The sequence below is a fragment of the Lutjanus erythropterus genome, chromosome 14 (genome assembly GCF_056507025.1).
Source record: "Lutjanus erythropterus isolate fLutEry1 chromosome 14, fLutEry1.hap2, whole genome shotgun sequence".
Classification (NCBI taxonomy): Eukaryota; Metazoa; Chordata; class Actinopteri; order Lutjaniformes; family Lutjanidae; genus Lutjanus; species Lutjanus erythropterus.
Genome location: NC_139330.1, coordinates 1 through 14,016, shown reverse-complemented (window position 1 = coordinate 14,016; position 14,016 = coordinate 1). Strand labels below are relative to the sequence as shown.

Genomic DNA, 14,016 nt, shown 5'->3' with positions numbered 1-14,016 from the left:
GAAAGTTAGACATGATGATGTTCCGGACCTTTGCTTTAGGAAATTTTCTCTAACTGGACCTCTTTGAATTTTAATTGAATACCCCTGTACTATTCCATTATGCTTTATACATGTACATGTGTTTATAATTATGTATTATAACAGGTCTCTGTGTGTGTTTGGACAGAAAACACCTGCTTACAGTCAGTAAAGATCATTTTAGGGTTAACATGGTCAGTCTCGTGATATGTATCGCAGGTCTGGGTCATCTCCAACGCACCTAACATCTTCGAGACAGGAGGAGACCACGGTGCAGCAAGCAAGCAAGCAAGAGAAGTCCAAAGATATAAAATACTAAACAGTGTCATACGCAGTTAGGAGTGTTAATGCACAGGCAGCAAAGGAAAACAGAAGTGACAGGAGTAACACTGTTAACAGTACTGGACCTCCTACTGTAAGAAGCAGAGAGACGCACCAGGCAGGCCAGCATGAGACCTGACACAAGTGTACGGTGAAGGAAGGAACCATGTTCGCTGACAAAGTGAACTTTGTTGCGTTCATATGCAAAGTGGCTCACATTGATTTAGAACGAAACAACAGGAATGACAGAACTGAAACAACTGTTGAAGCTGCTGAAGAATATCTTGGAATCTCAAGTGTTGAGTGCAAAACAATATTAGAAATGATAAACCTGTTCACCTACGATGTGGCAAGTGATTAAAACAATAAAGGTGCTCACAGTTGAATTGCAAATGGACAGGAATTTAAGAAAGTCATTAAAGACTTGGATGACAAATCAGTGTTCAGGAAACACGGTTGAGACTCCATCTAGACTTTGTTATGATGAGATACAACTCAGTCAGACATGACAGATAATAACAACCAAGGGGCTGCATCACATTCATTAAAGACAATCGAGCATTTAGAAGAATAAATTCTCCATATGAACATGAATGAACAGTTGTTGAGGTGTCCAGCACACAGAACCCAATCAAAATAATTCATTACTACAACCGTTGTCTTTCTAACTGCAGCAGTGTTTGAGGAAAGACACAGAGAAGTTTGGTGTGGTGGTTTCAGTGTGATCATACTGATAATAATGATGAAGTGATGGAAGAAATGATCAACACAAGAAACCTTGTATTCTTAAACAATGGTAGAAGAAGAGGAGAAGATGTAAACAGGAATAAGATGTCTTGTATTGACTTAACATTGGTTTCTGCAAATACGGCTGGTTTATGTGATTGGGACACACAAAGATCACGAAGGAAGTGATCATCTCCCATCATATGTTCTATAGAAACTGATAAATGTACCAAAGAAAGAGCTCCTTTACACAGATGGATGTTGATGTGGACGAATGTTCTCCTGAAGTTTCTGTGATGTTTATCTTTAATCTTCACGTTTCTAAACTTTATGTCTCCTCACTTCTACATAAAACCACACTGATGACAAGAGACTGCTTTATGCGTTGAGTCGGCTCGGTGGCAACGCCAACGGTAAAACAACCGTGCAGCTCCGCCGTCACTCATTTCTTCACTGAACAGAACCTTTCACAATAAAATTCCACTTCCTATTAATTTGTCACAGCTCAACAGAAACTGCAGAGAATAACAAAATAAAGCTCAGAGGTAAAAACAAACAGGAATTAAGTCCTTCAAAATATTCAGCACTATTCCCTGACTTTAAATCTAAATATTCTTTCACTGTGCTCAACATTAACAGTAATAAACTTACTAAATGATGAATGGCGCTTACAGTTACAAATATGATTATTAGAGCTGCCTCAAAGAATATTCCTAAAACTATGATAAAAGGAAATACGAGAGTTGTGCCATAGTGGAATGATGAATGTAGTATAAAGAAAGGAATACTGCTCTGTGTGGATAATCTGACTGAATACAAAAGAAAAAGAGCCGCAGCACGTAAAAGAATTAAAACTGTTAAGAGAAACACTTGGAGAGACTTTTGGAAGAGGAAAAGATGTCAGCCATGTGTGGAATATGATTAAAAAGATGAGCGGGAAAAGGGCTGCCAATCAAATACCAGTTCTTGCAAACGAAGATTGCCTCACAATCACAGACGTGGAAAAGACTAATCTTTTAGGGAGAATATTTGCAAATGTTCATAATGGGGACCATCTCACAGACATTCATAAAAGAAGGAAGGAAGAAGTGTTGACAGATAATGAAAAAGTGCAGAAGGTGGCGTGTAGCTCGGCTGCAGATATGGAATTCTCTCTAAGGAAGTGAGGAGGCCATTAAAAGGCAGCAGGAAATCTGATCCAGGACCAGATCAGTTGAGTTATGCCATGTTCAGACATTTACCAGACAAAGCACTAAAAACTGTGTTAAAACTTTTCAATAAGATTTGGGCAGAAGGAAAACTCCCTGATGAGTGGAAGCCGGCGTTGATCTGAAACCTACAGTAGATCTTACATCACATCTGTGTACATGGATGGAAAAATGATTGTTTACAGGTGATCATATTTCTTAGAGTCTAAACATCTGTTCAATGATATCAGAGTGGCTTTAGGAAAGAAAGATCCACAGCTGGAGCATTAATCAAAGGGAGGAATGACATTTAGAAGAATGAAGAATATGAAGGAAGTGATGGCGAAAGTTTTCTTTGACAGTGAGAAAGTTTATGATTCCATGTGGCGAGAAGTCCTGTTAGTTAAAATGAATAAGTCAGACAGAGGTGGACGTTTATACAACTGGACCATGGACTTCCTGACAAAAACAACTAGTAGGTTCAGAAATTTCAGAGGTTTGACTGAATGGAAGAATCAGTCCGATTCTATTTAATATCATGATAAATGATATATTTGAGAATACAGGGGCAGAAATACCGTCTTCACTGCACACAGATGATGGAACCATCTGGAAAAGGGAAAAAAACTTGTCATGTGTTAAAATGCATTCAGAAAGCAATAATAAACGTAGAGAGATGGTCATGTGACTGGGGATTTAAAACCTCTGTTTCAAAGTCACGTTACATGCTGGACACTAAAAACAGATAACGAGCAGGAGTTGACTGTATACAGTAAAGCCTATGGAAAGAGTCAACGTGTTTAAGCATCTCGGTTTATGGATTGATGATAAATATACTTGTTAAAATCATATTGAGAGAGTTGAGACCAGATGTAAAGACAGAGGGGCATTAATCCACACACACAGACATTAGACAGGACTTGCAGTGATTAACACCATCAACTGTCCGCCTGCAGAGTCCAGTGGACTGTCACTGTATTTAAGAACTAAACTGTGAAGTTCTGAGTTCGGCCTGGACTCCGGATGCAGAGACGGAGATACAGAAAAGTTTTCAAAAAAGTTTATTTTTTCACACGGGACAAAAAGCAACTGAAGGCGAGGGCAGGTGCTGGACGCGGTCGGGAGGAACACTGAAGATCAGAGCCACGAAAAAACACCGTAAGTCCACAGGAGAACTTTAAACGTGCTGCGCTACGTTACCGACTGAGACTGAATAGTCCGGCACAGGAGTGGTGACTGGGCCGAGGTCATCCAGCAGGGGGATGTGATGATGACAGCCAGGTGCGTCTCATCACGCTGAGCCAGCCAATGACTGCCGCCGCTGCCACACAGACCAAAACCAAAAACCCTACAACCATGACATGAACTATCTTTAACAAACTGGATAAGAATTCAAGGAGAAGGAAAAGTAGCTTCATCTGTCCTGCAGAACCGTTGGGATAAATAACGTTTGACAGTAAAGGGTTTGGATGAGAAATGAATAAGGAAGTCAGACAGTATAAATGAGACTCTACATCACAGTCCAGCTCCGATAATCAACTGCATTCCTCCAGGGATTTTTCCACAACCCAAAGTAGACCAGCAAATATTAGACAAGAAAACTGAGTGGATAGAAACTAATCTTGACGCAGGACGTCTGGCTCAAAAACACCTTAACAACAACTAGTACAGATATCTACAGATTTTTACTGATGGATCTAAACACCTGAATATTGAGCATGTAGGAGTCGACATATTCATCCCTGAATCTGATAAAGGCATCGTCAAAATCATTTCAAACAACACAGCAGAAATGGTAGAAATAATAATCAGTGTTCAGAAGGTCAAACCTCTTAAAGTAGTTATATGTTCAGATTCTGCAGCTGCAGTGTACTTGATTCCTGGGACAGATGTCCACTTCTGTTGGATTCAGGCACATACAGGAATCGAAGGAAATGAGACAGCAGACAAAAAAATGAAAATAATGTGTTAGAACTTTGTTTTGAGAGGAGAAGCAAAATCAATCATCAGTCAGGGAATTATGACAAAATGGCAGGAAATATGGAGCAACGATACGAAGGGTAGAGAATTACAAAGTTCAAAAGTCTGTCAGAGTTAAAAGGCTGAGAGGGAAATGTAGGACAGATGATGTCACTGTCTAAGATGAGACGAGGACGTACAGGATGACATCATACAACGAATATCATGAAGAAGATCAGATAAATGTGACATTTGTGGACGTAGTGAAACTGTTGGACATGTTCTATCTGGATGTAATTCATCACAGAAAGGAAAAAGTTGGACGGTGTGGAGAGAAGGAGAGAACCAGGCAGGTTCACAGGGTTCTACTGAAGAACATATATGAAACAGGTTTTTCTGACTGTTGAAACGAACCCAGTATGAAGTCATGATGTTACACTCCGATACAACAGGTGGCGGCAGGCACCTTCACGGTGGTTTGTAGCCCGCCGTTTAAACCAAAGAAGAAGATCTTCTAGACAGAGCCTCACTGACGTCATCACGCTCTGTGCGTGGCAGCGCAGGGAGGCGGTGTTAGAGCTGAATGTTTGTGATGATGTTTTAGAGACATAAATGTGTGATTATTGATTATTGACGGTGTGTGTGGACGTGAAAGTGTGTCGGTGAGCTGAGAACATTCACACACACACAGACAGAGACCCGGGAAGAACGCGGTAATCTGAGGAACCATGTCCGCGGCCTCCGGGAGCAGAAACACGAACACGGAACCGTGGAGCAGCTTCGATGACCACCTCATACAGGTCAGCTGATATACACACAGCTAACTGGCTAAACACACAGCTAACAGGCTAAACACACAGCTAACAGGCTAAACACAGCTAACAGGCTAAACACACAGCTAACAGGCTAAACACAGCTAACAGGCTAACTAACAAACTAACCGTTTAACTGACGGGAGGGTTATGTAACGTGTCAACCAGGAGAGCTGAGCTAACAGGCTAACTAACCTGTCTGACGAGTTGATTAGCATGGAAGCAGCAGCCGGGCTAACTCAACCTGCTAATGAACCTGCTAACAAGCTAACGTGTTAACAGGCAGACTGTGTTTAAAACTGTAAAATATCTACATGTATGATGTTCACAGTAACTACTCTGACAGACAGCGAAGCAGATAAACACACGTCGTCACACCTGAGTGACGTCACGACCTGTGTCGGCAGAAGTATTCAGATTACATAGAGTACAGTAAAATGTCAGAAACATTAATACTCTGATACAAGTAAAAGTACTGTAATAAAAATGAACTATTCTGTACTACAATGAATGAATGATTTTTTTTATTATTGAGTCATGCAGAAGCACGTGCTCAACCCAAACAGGTTAAAAACACACCGTTAATTATTCAAACACACCAGAAACCAGAACAACGAAACCAAACAAAACAAAAACATAACATAGATCACAATTAATCTAATTATAAAACCCATCCTGATGCTTTTTCCGAGCTTTAGAATCAAAATGAACCAACTAATAAACATTAAAACTAAACAGCTGTTCATTCTGTCATCAGACCAACAGAACATTTCATTGAATATAAGTTTTCTTAACTCGTCATAAAAAGGACAATACAGAAGACGATGTGGTTCAGTTCAGTTCACAGAACTTTTCATCCTCCTGGATGTTTTTAAATCTTCCACCTTCCAGGTTCAGAGGAAGGATTCTTCTTCTTCTTCTTCTTCTGTGAGACTAAACACCTTCAACTCTGTACTTGAAGGTGTACTTTATAACGGCGTTATTCCCAACACTGGTGACAGGTGACCTGTGTGTGACAGGTGACCTGTGTGTGACGGGTGACGTGTGTGTGACGGGTGACGTGTGTGTGACAGGTGACCTGTGTGTGACGGGTGACGTGTGTGTGACGGGTGACCTGTGTGTGACGGGTGACGTGTGTGTGACAGGTGACGTGTGTGTGACAGGTGACGTGTGTGTGACAGGTGACCTGTGTGTGACAGGTGACCTGTGTGTGACGGGTGACGTGTGTGTGACGGGTGACGTGTGTGTGACAGGTGACCTGTGTGTGACGGGTGACGTGTGTGTGACGGGTGACCTGTGTGTGACGGGTGACGTGTGTGTGACAGGTGACGTGTGTGTGACAGGTGACGTGTGTGTGACAGGTGACCTGTGTGTGACAGGTGACCTGTGTGTGACAGGTGACGTGTGTGTGACGGGTGACCTGTGTGTGACGGGTGACGTGTGTGTGACAGGTGACGTGTGTGTGACAGGTGACCTGTGTGTGACAGGTGACCTGTGTGTGACAGGTGACGTGTGTGTGACGGGTGACGTGTGTGTGACAGGTGACGTGTGTGACAGGTGACGTGTGTGTGACAGGTGACGTATGTGTGACGGGTGTGTGACGGGTGACATGTGTGACAGGTGACGTGTGTGACAGGTGACGGGTGTGTGACGGGTGTGTGACAGGTGACGTGTGTGACAGGTGACGTGTGTGTGACGGGTGTGTGACGGGTGACATGTGTGACAGGTGACGTGTGTGTGACAGGTGACGTGTGTGTGACAGGTGACGTGTGTGTGACAGGTGACGTGTGTGACAGGTGACGTGTGTGTGACAGGTGACGTGTGTGTGACAGGTGACATGTGTGACAGGTGACGTGTGTGTGACAGGTGACGTGTGTGTGACAGGTGACGTGTGTGTGACAGGTGACGTGTGTGACAGGTGACGTGTGTGTGACAGGTGACGTGTGTGTGACAGGTGACGTGTGTGACAGGTGACGTGTGTGTGACAGGTGACGTGTGTGTGACAGGTGACGTGTGTGACAGGTGACGTGTGTGTGACGGGTGACGTGTGTGTGACAGGTGACGTGTGTGACAGGTGACGTGTGTGTGACAGGTGACGTGTGTGTGACAGGTGACGTGTGTGACAGGTGACGTGTGTGTGACAGGTGACGTGTGTGTGACAGGTGACAGCCATCGTTAAATTAAATCAAACCAACTATTCTGATAATCCATTAATCAGTTTGTGTCATTTTTATTAACACAACAAGTAAATTCTCTAATTTCAGATGTAACACTTCAAATTAAAGTGTCTGTAATAAGCTTCACTTAATAGGTAATAAGACCCTTATAAGATGCTCATTAACATTAATATGTGTTTATATGAGTGTCAATAATAGAACAATAAACATATTTATTGTCAGATTATGAGTCATTAATCAGCACCTTTAAGAAATTTGTCAAGAGTTTATAGAAGGCTTAAGAATGTTAATAAGTGTTTGTAACAGCATTACAAACTCCTTTATTGAGTGTTACTAACTTCTATATTATGTCTGTTAAAACTTTATTAAGATTAATACATACTTTATTATGCATTAATAGTTAATTATGTATTTTTGGAGCACTGGGTCTAAAACGTGAAACTTCTTAATAAGGTTAATTAATCCTTTATTAAGCATTTATTAACAGTTAACTCTGATTTAGTTTTAATTGTTATTAAAGAAATTGTTTCTTGTCCACTTATGAGTGCTTATAATTGTCTTATAATCTAATAATAATGTTCATTTGGATGTTTGGATATTTATCAGATGACAGGACTGACAGGATTAATTAATGGAGAAAATGATGGACAGAAACGGTCCACACCGTCCCCTAGAGATGCACCGACTGCAATTTTCTTAGCCGATTCTGATTTCCGGTTTTTATAAGGGTCTGACCTGCCGATTCCGATTTTCACCGATTCCGATTTTCAGTCTAAGAACTGGAATTAACAGCATTCACAAACATTTTTGCAACTTTTCTTGTAAAAATTAAATTAAATGTTCATAATAAAACACTGACTATTAAATATTCATTGAATACTATTTAAATCTTCTCCAAAGTCCTGCAGGTTACAGCCAGGATTTATTATAGGTTTACATTAAGATTATGAATCAGCTGAATGTGAAATCTCGCGGGATTTCGCAGGACGTGATTTCCTGTGGAAGCAGATGTAAACAAACCGGAGACGGACGCGGTGCAACAGTTCGCTGCAGTAAAACTTTGCCGTGAGAAAAACAGACACAGAAGTTAAAGGAGTCTGGATGAGAAAATGTTTGAGGAGACACATCAACACAGGTTGTTTATTCTTCAGACAGAACAGGAAGTGAGATTTGAACTGTCAGTCTGTGAACAGCAGTCTGCTGCTAGCTAACATTAGCATGAAGAGCGAGAGAGTTTACAGCTGATCTGAGACGTCGTCAGCTGATCTGAGACATCGTCAGCTGATCTGAGACATCGTCAGCTGATCTGAGACATCGTCAGCTGATCTGAGACGTCGTCAGCTGATCTGAGACGTCGTCAGCTGATCTGAGACATCGTCAGCTGATCTGAGACATCGTCAGCTGATCTGTCTCGTTGTGGACTGTCTGTCTTCTCTTTATCCTGTTCTTGGAGTCTGTCTCTGACATCATCTTCATGCAGACGTGTCAGAGTGTGTAGCTGTGATCAGCGCTGTGTTGATGTCATCGTCAGTTTGTCTGCTGCGCGCATCACGTGACCATCGTGCAGAACACGTGTGTGACAATGACGAGCGCAGAATGTGACGCTGACCGGTGGCCGGTTCCGGTCTCTGGCCGGTCGATCGGTGCATCTCTACTGTCCCCGTGCTTAAACTGTTACTGATTGATTGATTGTAAATATCTGTTGTTAACGGCCCCCGTCAACCTCGTGTTGCGTTCAGGGTGCCGGTGGCTCGGCGGTTGTGGACATGGAGAACATGGACGACACGTCGGGCTCCAGCTTTGAGGACATGGGGGAGATGCACCAGAGGATGAAGGAAGAGGAGGAGGTCGCCGCCGAGGCCGCCGCCACTGAGGACGATGGCGCCGAGGACGGAGAGTTCCTGGGGATGAAGGGGTTAAAGGGCCAACTGGGCCGACAGGTGGCTGATGAGGTGAGTCCACACCTGAACCACCAGGTTCTGTTCCTGGTTCCACTGTCACCAACACTGCTCACTGACGGTGTGTGTGTGTGTGTGTGTGTGTGTGTGTGTGTGTGTGTGTGTGTGTGCGCACGCACATGATGCATTCAGGTGTGGCAGGCGGGGAAGCGTCAGGCCTCCAGAGCCTTCAACCTGTACGCCAACATCGACATCCTGAGGCCGTACTTTGATGTGGAACCGGTTCAGGTCCGCAGCAGGTGAACTGCCCACTTTCTGTTTCCTGCTCAGGCTGATGCTAACTGATGCTAACTGATGCTAACTGATGCTAACTGTCTCTGTCTCTCAGGCTGATCGAGTCCATGATTCCTGTCCGCATGATCAACTTTCCTCAGGTACACACACCTGACACACACACAGTTATTATAGGGCTCCAACTATTGATTATTTTCATTGTTGATTAATTTTTCCATTATTTTCCCATATTAATTAATTAATTAAAGATTATTTTGGGGTTTTTTGCCTTTATTTAGAAATGACAGGAAAGTGGTTACTGTCAGAAGGACTGGATCAGGTGTTTTTTTATGTCCAGACAGGTGAAACCATGACCCCTTCAAAGTAAGGTTACCATCACGTGGACGACTATATGATTAAACGCCCACACACACCAGTCAGCACCAGAAATACTAGTCGTTTAAAATATTTAAAAATGAAATATTTGTCAATATTTCATTCATGTATGATGTCAGTTATCTGTTGCCTCTAGTCGGAGCTGCGTCTCTGTCAGACGGTGGCTCCTCCCACCTACTACAGTTACTGTATGTCTGTAGGATGAATCACCTGTCCAGCAGAAAACAGGAAACCTCGGCGTCACTGTGAAAACGTTTGTCCTCCATCAGCGATTTCCATCGTGTGAACGTGCCGATGTTGATTCGTGTTTTTGCCGTTTCCTGTCATGCTTGCGTTTACTTTCTTCGCGTCTCTGCTTCTTGGATGACGGAGATTCACTGTCCGCTGCTTTTTGTTCTGGTACAGTGTATGTATGATCCTCCATTTGTCAAAACTGTGCCAGTCAAGGTTCACAACGCTAAATGGTCTGCCAGCGATCAGCCGCGTCAATCCTCCCCGTCTACTTCCATGTTTACGCTGCAGCGTCTACGTGAGGTCGCCGTGGGCTTCCCAAGACTCACTGTTAGTGCAGTTTGTCCGCTCTGCGCTGCCGTAGATGGCGCAGGATGATGATCTCTGTGAGTCGACCCGACAGTATGTAACTATAAATGGTTATTTCTAAAGTAACGGGAACATATAGATTATGAGTTTATGTTGATTGATAATAATAAATAACATACTTATATATAATATATCTCATTTATGTACATAAATCCCTGTAATTATTACACACTGGTCCTTTAAATGTTAATAAGTACAGAATTAACTGTTAATATTTTCTTACTAAAGTATTGTTAAGTTTTTATTTGAATCTCAGTGAACTGTGATGTTTTTTCATATCAAGTTTTAATTTTTATTTTGTTTTAGTTCACTATAATATTAGATTACAGCAAAATCAAATCTGTTGTTCAGTTCAAATAAAACCAGTCAAAAACATTAATCCAGTCAGACGTCATGAAGGACAGGTACAGTGTTCAGGTGATAAACAGGATATGATGTCACTGCTGAAGTTTGTAGAGAAGTGAATTATCTCTAAAATAAATGAATGAATGAATGAATGAATCATCTGTCTAACAGCTGGTTTAAGACTGATCCTCCTTTAGGCTGTCAGATTTTCACAGTAAGAGCCTTTGCAGATTTTCACAGTAAGAGCCTTTGTGATGAGACTCTGCTCAGGTGTGTTCTGGTATCTGAGTGTGTGTCCTCTCTCTCTCTCTCTCTGTCTCTCTGTCTCTCTCTCTCTCTCTCCCTCCCTCCCTCCCTCCCTCTCGCTCTCTCGCCCTCTCGCTCTCTCTCGCTCTCTCACTCTCTCTCTCCCTCTCTCCCTCCCTCTCTGTCTCTCTCTCTCTCTCTCTCTCTCTCTGTGTGTCCTCTCTCTCTCTGTCTCTCTCTCTCTCTCTCTGTGTGTCCTCTCTCTCTCTCCCCCCCTCTCCCCCCCCCCCCCCCTCTCTGTGTAGAAGATTGCAGGTGAGTTGTACGGTCCTTTGATGCTGGTGCTGACTCTGGTGGCCATCCTGCTGCACGGCATGAAGACATCAGGAACCATCATAGTAAGAAACACACACACACACACACACACACACACACACACACACCTGAAAACAGCTGACAGAGTTATTGACACTAAACATGAACATTTGTGATTTTTTAAAACTGAACACAGTTTAGTTTGTGGTGACAGACTGTTCATCGTGTTGTTGTTTTTTTTGCACTTACTTTTGTCCATATACTCCACTGTGATTGGACGTCTCCATACCAATATAACACATTGAACTCCAGTACACTGATAATTGTACTTTAAATTATGAATAATCAGTGTTAGAAGCCCTGTATTGATGTGTGTGTGTGTGTGTGTGTGTGTGTGTGTGTGTGTGTGTGCGTGTGTGTGTCAGAGGGAGGGTACTCTGATGGGAACAGCTATAGGAACATGTTTTGGTTACTGGCTCGGCGTCTCGTCCTTCATTTACTTCCTGGCGTACCTGGTCAACGCACAGATCACCATGCTGCAGACGCTGTCCCTGCTGGTCAGTCCCAGTACTGCAGTATTAAACAGTACACATACAGTACACATGGTAAGACTGAGTGACATCACTTCCTCTCTCCTGTCGTCAGGGTTACGGTCTGTTTGGTCACTGCGTTGTCCTGCTAATCACCTACAACATCCACTTCCACTTCCTGTTCTACGTCCTCTGGCTGCTGATTGGAGGACTGTCCACTCTGCGTATGGTGAGGAGGACTACATCCCCCATCAGCCCTCTGTGTGTTCTCCCTCAGCTGTGATCTAACCTGCAGTTCACCTGTGTTCTCTGTCAGGTGGCAGCTCTGCTGTCTCGTACGGTGGGACAGACTCCTCGTCTCCTCCTGTGTGGGACTCTGTCTCTGCTCCACATGATGTTCCTGCTCTACCTGCACTTCGCCTACCACAAGATCATCGAAGGTCAGACACTTGTTTTAGGACTGTTGCCAGGTGTGACCGTGTCGGTGTCAGGTGTGAACGTGTCAGTGTCAGGTGTGAACGTGTCGGTGTCAGGTGTGAACGTGTCGGTGTCAGGTGTGAACGTGTCAATGTCAGGTGTGAACATGTCGGTGTCAGGTGTGACCGTGTCGGTGTCAGGTGTGAACGTGTCAATGTCAGGTGTGAACGTGTCAATGTCAGGTGTGAACATGTCGGTGTCAGGTGTGAACGTGTCAATGTCAGGTGTGAACGTGTCAATGTCAGGTGTGAACGTGTCGGTGTCAGGTGTGAACGTGTCAGGTGTGAACGTGTCGGTGTCAGGTGTGAACGTGTCGGTGACAGGTGTGAACGTGTCAATGTCAGGTGTGAACGTGTCGGTGTCAGGTGTGAACGTGTCGTTGTCAGGTGTGAACGTGTCAATGTCAGGTGTGAACGTGTCGGTGTCAGGTGTGAACGTGTCAGGTGTGAACGTGTCAGGTGTGAACGTGTCGGTGTCAGGTGTGAACGTGTCGGTGACAGGTGTGAACGTGTCGTCAGGTGTGAACGTGTCAATGTCAGGTGTGAACGTGTCAATGTCAGGTGTGAACGTGTCGGTGACAGGTGTGAACGTGTCGGTGACAGGTGTGAACGTGTCAGGTGTGAACGTGTCAGGTGTGAACGTGTCAGGTGTGAACGTGTCGGTGTCAGGTGTGAACGTGTCGGTGTCAGGTGTGAACGTGTCAGTGTCAGGTGTGAATGGACAAGTGTGAACGTGTCAATGTCAGGTGTGAACGTGTCGGTGTCAGGTGTGAATGTGTCGGTGACAGGTGTGAACGTGTCGGTGTCAGGTGTGAACGTGTCAGTGTCAGGTGTGAATGGACAAGTGTGAACGTGTCAATGTCAGGTGTGAACGTGTCGGTGTCAACGTGTCAATGTCAGGTGTGAACGTGTCGGTGTCAGGTGTGAACGTGTCGGTGACAGGTGTGAACGTGTCGGTGTCAGGTGTGAACGTGTCGGTGACAGGTGTGAACGTGTCGGTGTCAGGTGTGAACGTGTCAATGTCAGGTGTGAACGTGTCGGTGACAGGTGTGAACGTGTCGGTGTCAGGTGTGAATGGACAAGTGTGAACGTGTCAATGTCAGGTGTGAACGTGTCGTTGTCAGGTGTGAACGTGTCAATGTCAGGTGTGAACGTGTCGGTGTCAGGTGTGAACGTGTCGGTGACAGGTGTGAACGTGTCGGTGTCAGGTGTGAATGGACAAGTGTGAACGTGTCAATGTCAGGTGTGAACGTGTCGGTGTCAGGTGTGAACGTGTCGGTGTCAGGTGTGAACGTGTCAATGTCAGGTGTGAACGTGTCAATGTCAGGTGTGAACGTGTCGGTGTCAGGTGTGAACGTGTCGGTGTCAGGTGTGAACAGGCTCATAGTGAGACTTCCTGTCCTCATCTTTTCAGGGTTGCTCGACTCTCTTGAAGGACCTAACTTGGCTCCGATGCAGCGGGTGGCCAGAGACGTTTCTCAGGTGACCCTGAACACTACAAGGACCCGCTGAGGACTCGCTGAGGACTCGCTGAGGACCTGCTGAGGACCTGCTGAGGACCTGCTGAGGACTCGCTGAGGACCTGCTGAGGACTCCCACACAAACAAAAACATGTCTTTCTGTTTGTACATTTTTCTTCTGTCTGTCTGTAATGTTTACTTTGGGGTTTTTATTTTGTAATGTTTATGTTCAGATGTATTTATAGTTCCTGTACAGACTCCAATAAACTGTGTGGAC

General features: G+C 44.3%; 1 protein-coding gene across 1 annotated transcript; it reads left to right on the top strand.

Annotated features, from left to right (window-relative positions):
- Positions 1–4,665: 4,665 nt before the first annotated feature.
- yipf3 (Yip1 domain family, member 3) lies at positions 4,666–13,825 on the top strand. The gene is made up of 9 exons (XM_084735746.1): positions 4,666–5,011; positions 8,940–9,152; positions 9,291–9,397; positions 9,487–9,532; positions 11,264–11,356; positions 11,699–11,830; positions 11,919–12,032; positions 12,120–12,243; positions 13,694–13,825. Exons 1-9 carry the CDS (start codon positions 4,940–4,942, stop codon positions 13,789–13,791), a joined length of 999 nt encoding a protein of 332 aa, XP_084591872.1. The 5' UTR covers positions 4,666–4,939; the 3' UTR covers positions 13,792–13,825.
- The last annotated feature ends 191 nt before the right edge of the window (positions 13,826–14,016 follow it).

Bases quoted from the DNA above. Each gene is read 5' to 3' on its own strand.
- yipf3 (XM_084735746.1), top strand. From the start codon at position 4,940: ATGTCCGCGGCCTCCGGGAGCAGAAACACGAACACGGAACCGTGGAGC. The intron at 5,012-8,939 runs GTCAGCTGATAT...TGTTGCGTTCAG, and splicing joins TCGATGACCACCTCATACAG to GGTGCCGGTGGCTCGGCGGT. The intron at 11,831-11,918 runs GTCAGTCCCAGT...TCCTGTCGTCAG, and splicing joins TGCAGACGCTGTCCCTGCTG to GGTTACGGTCTGTTTGGTCA.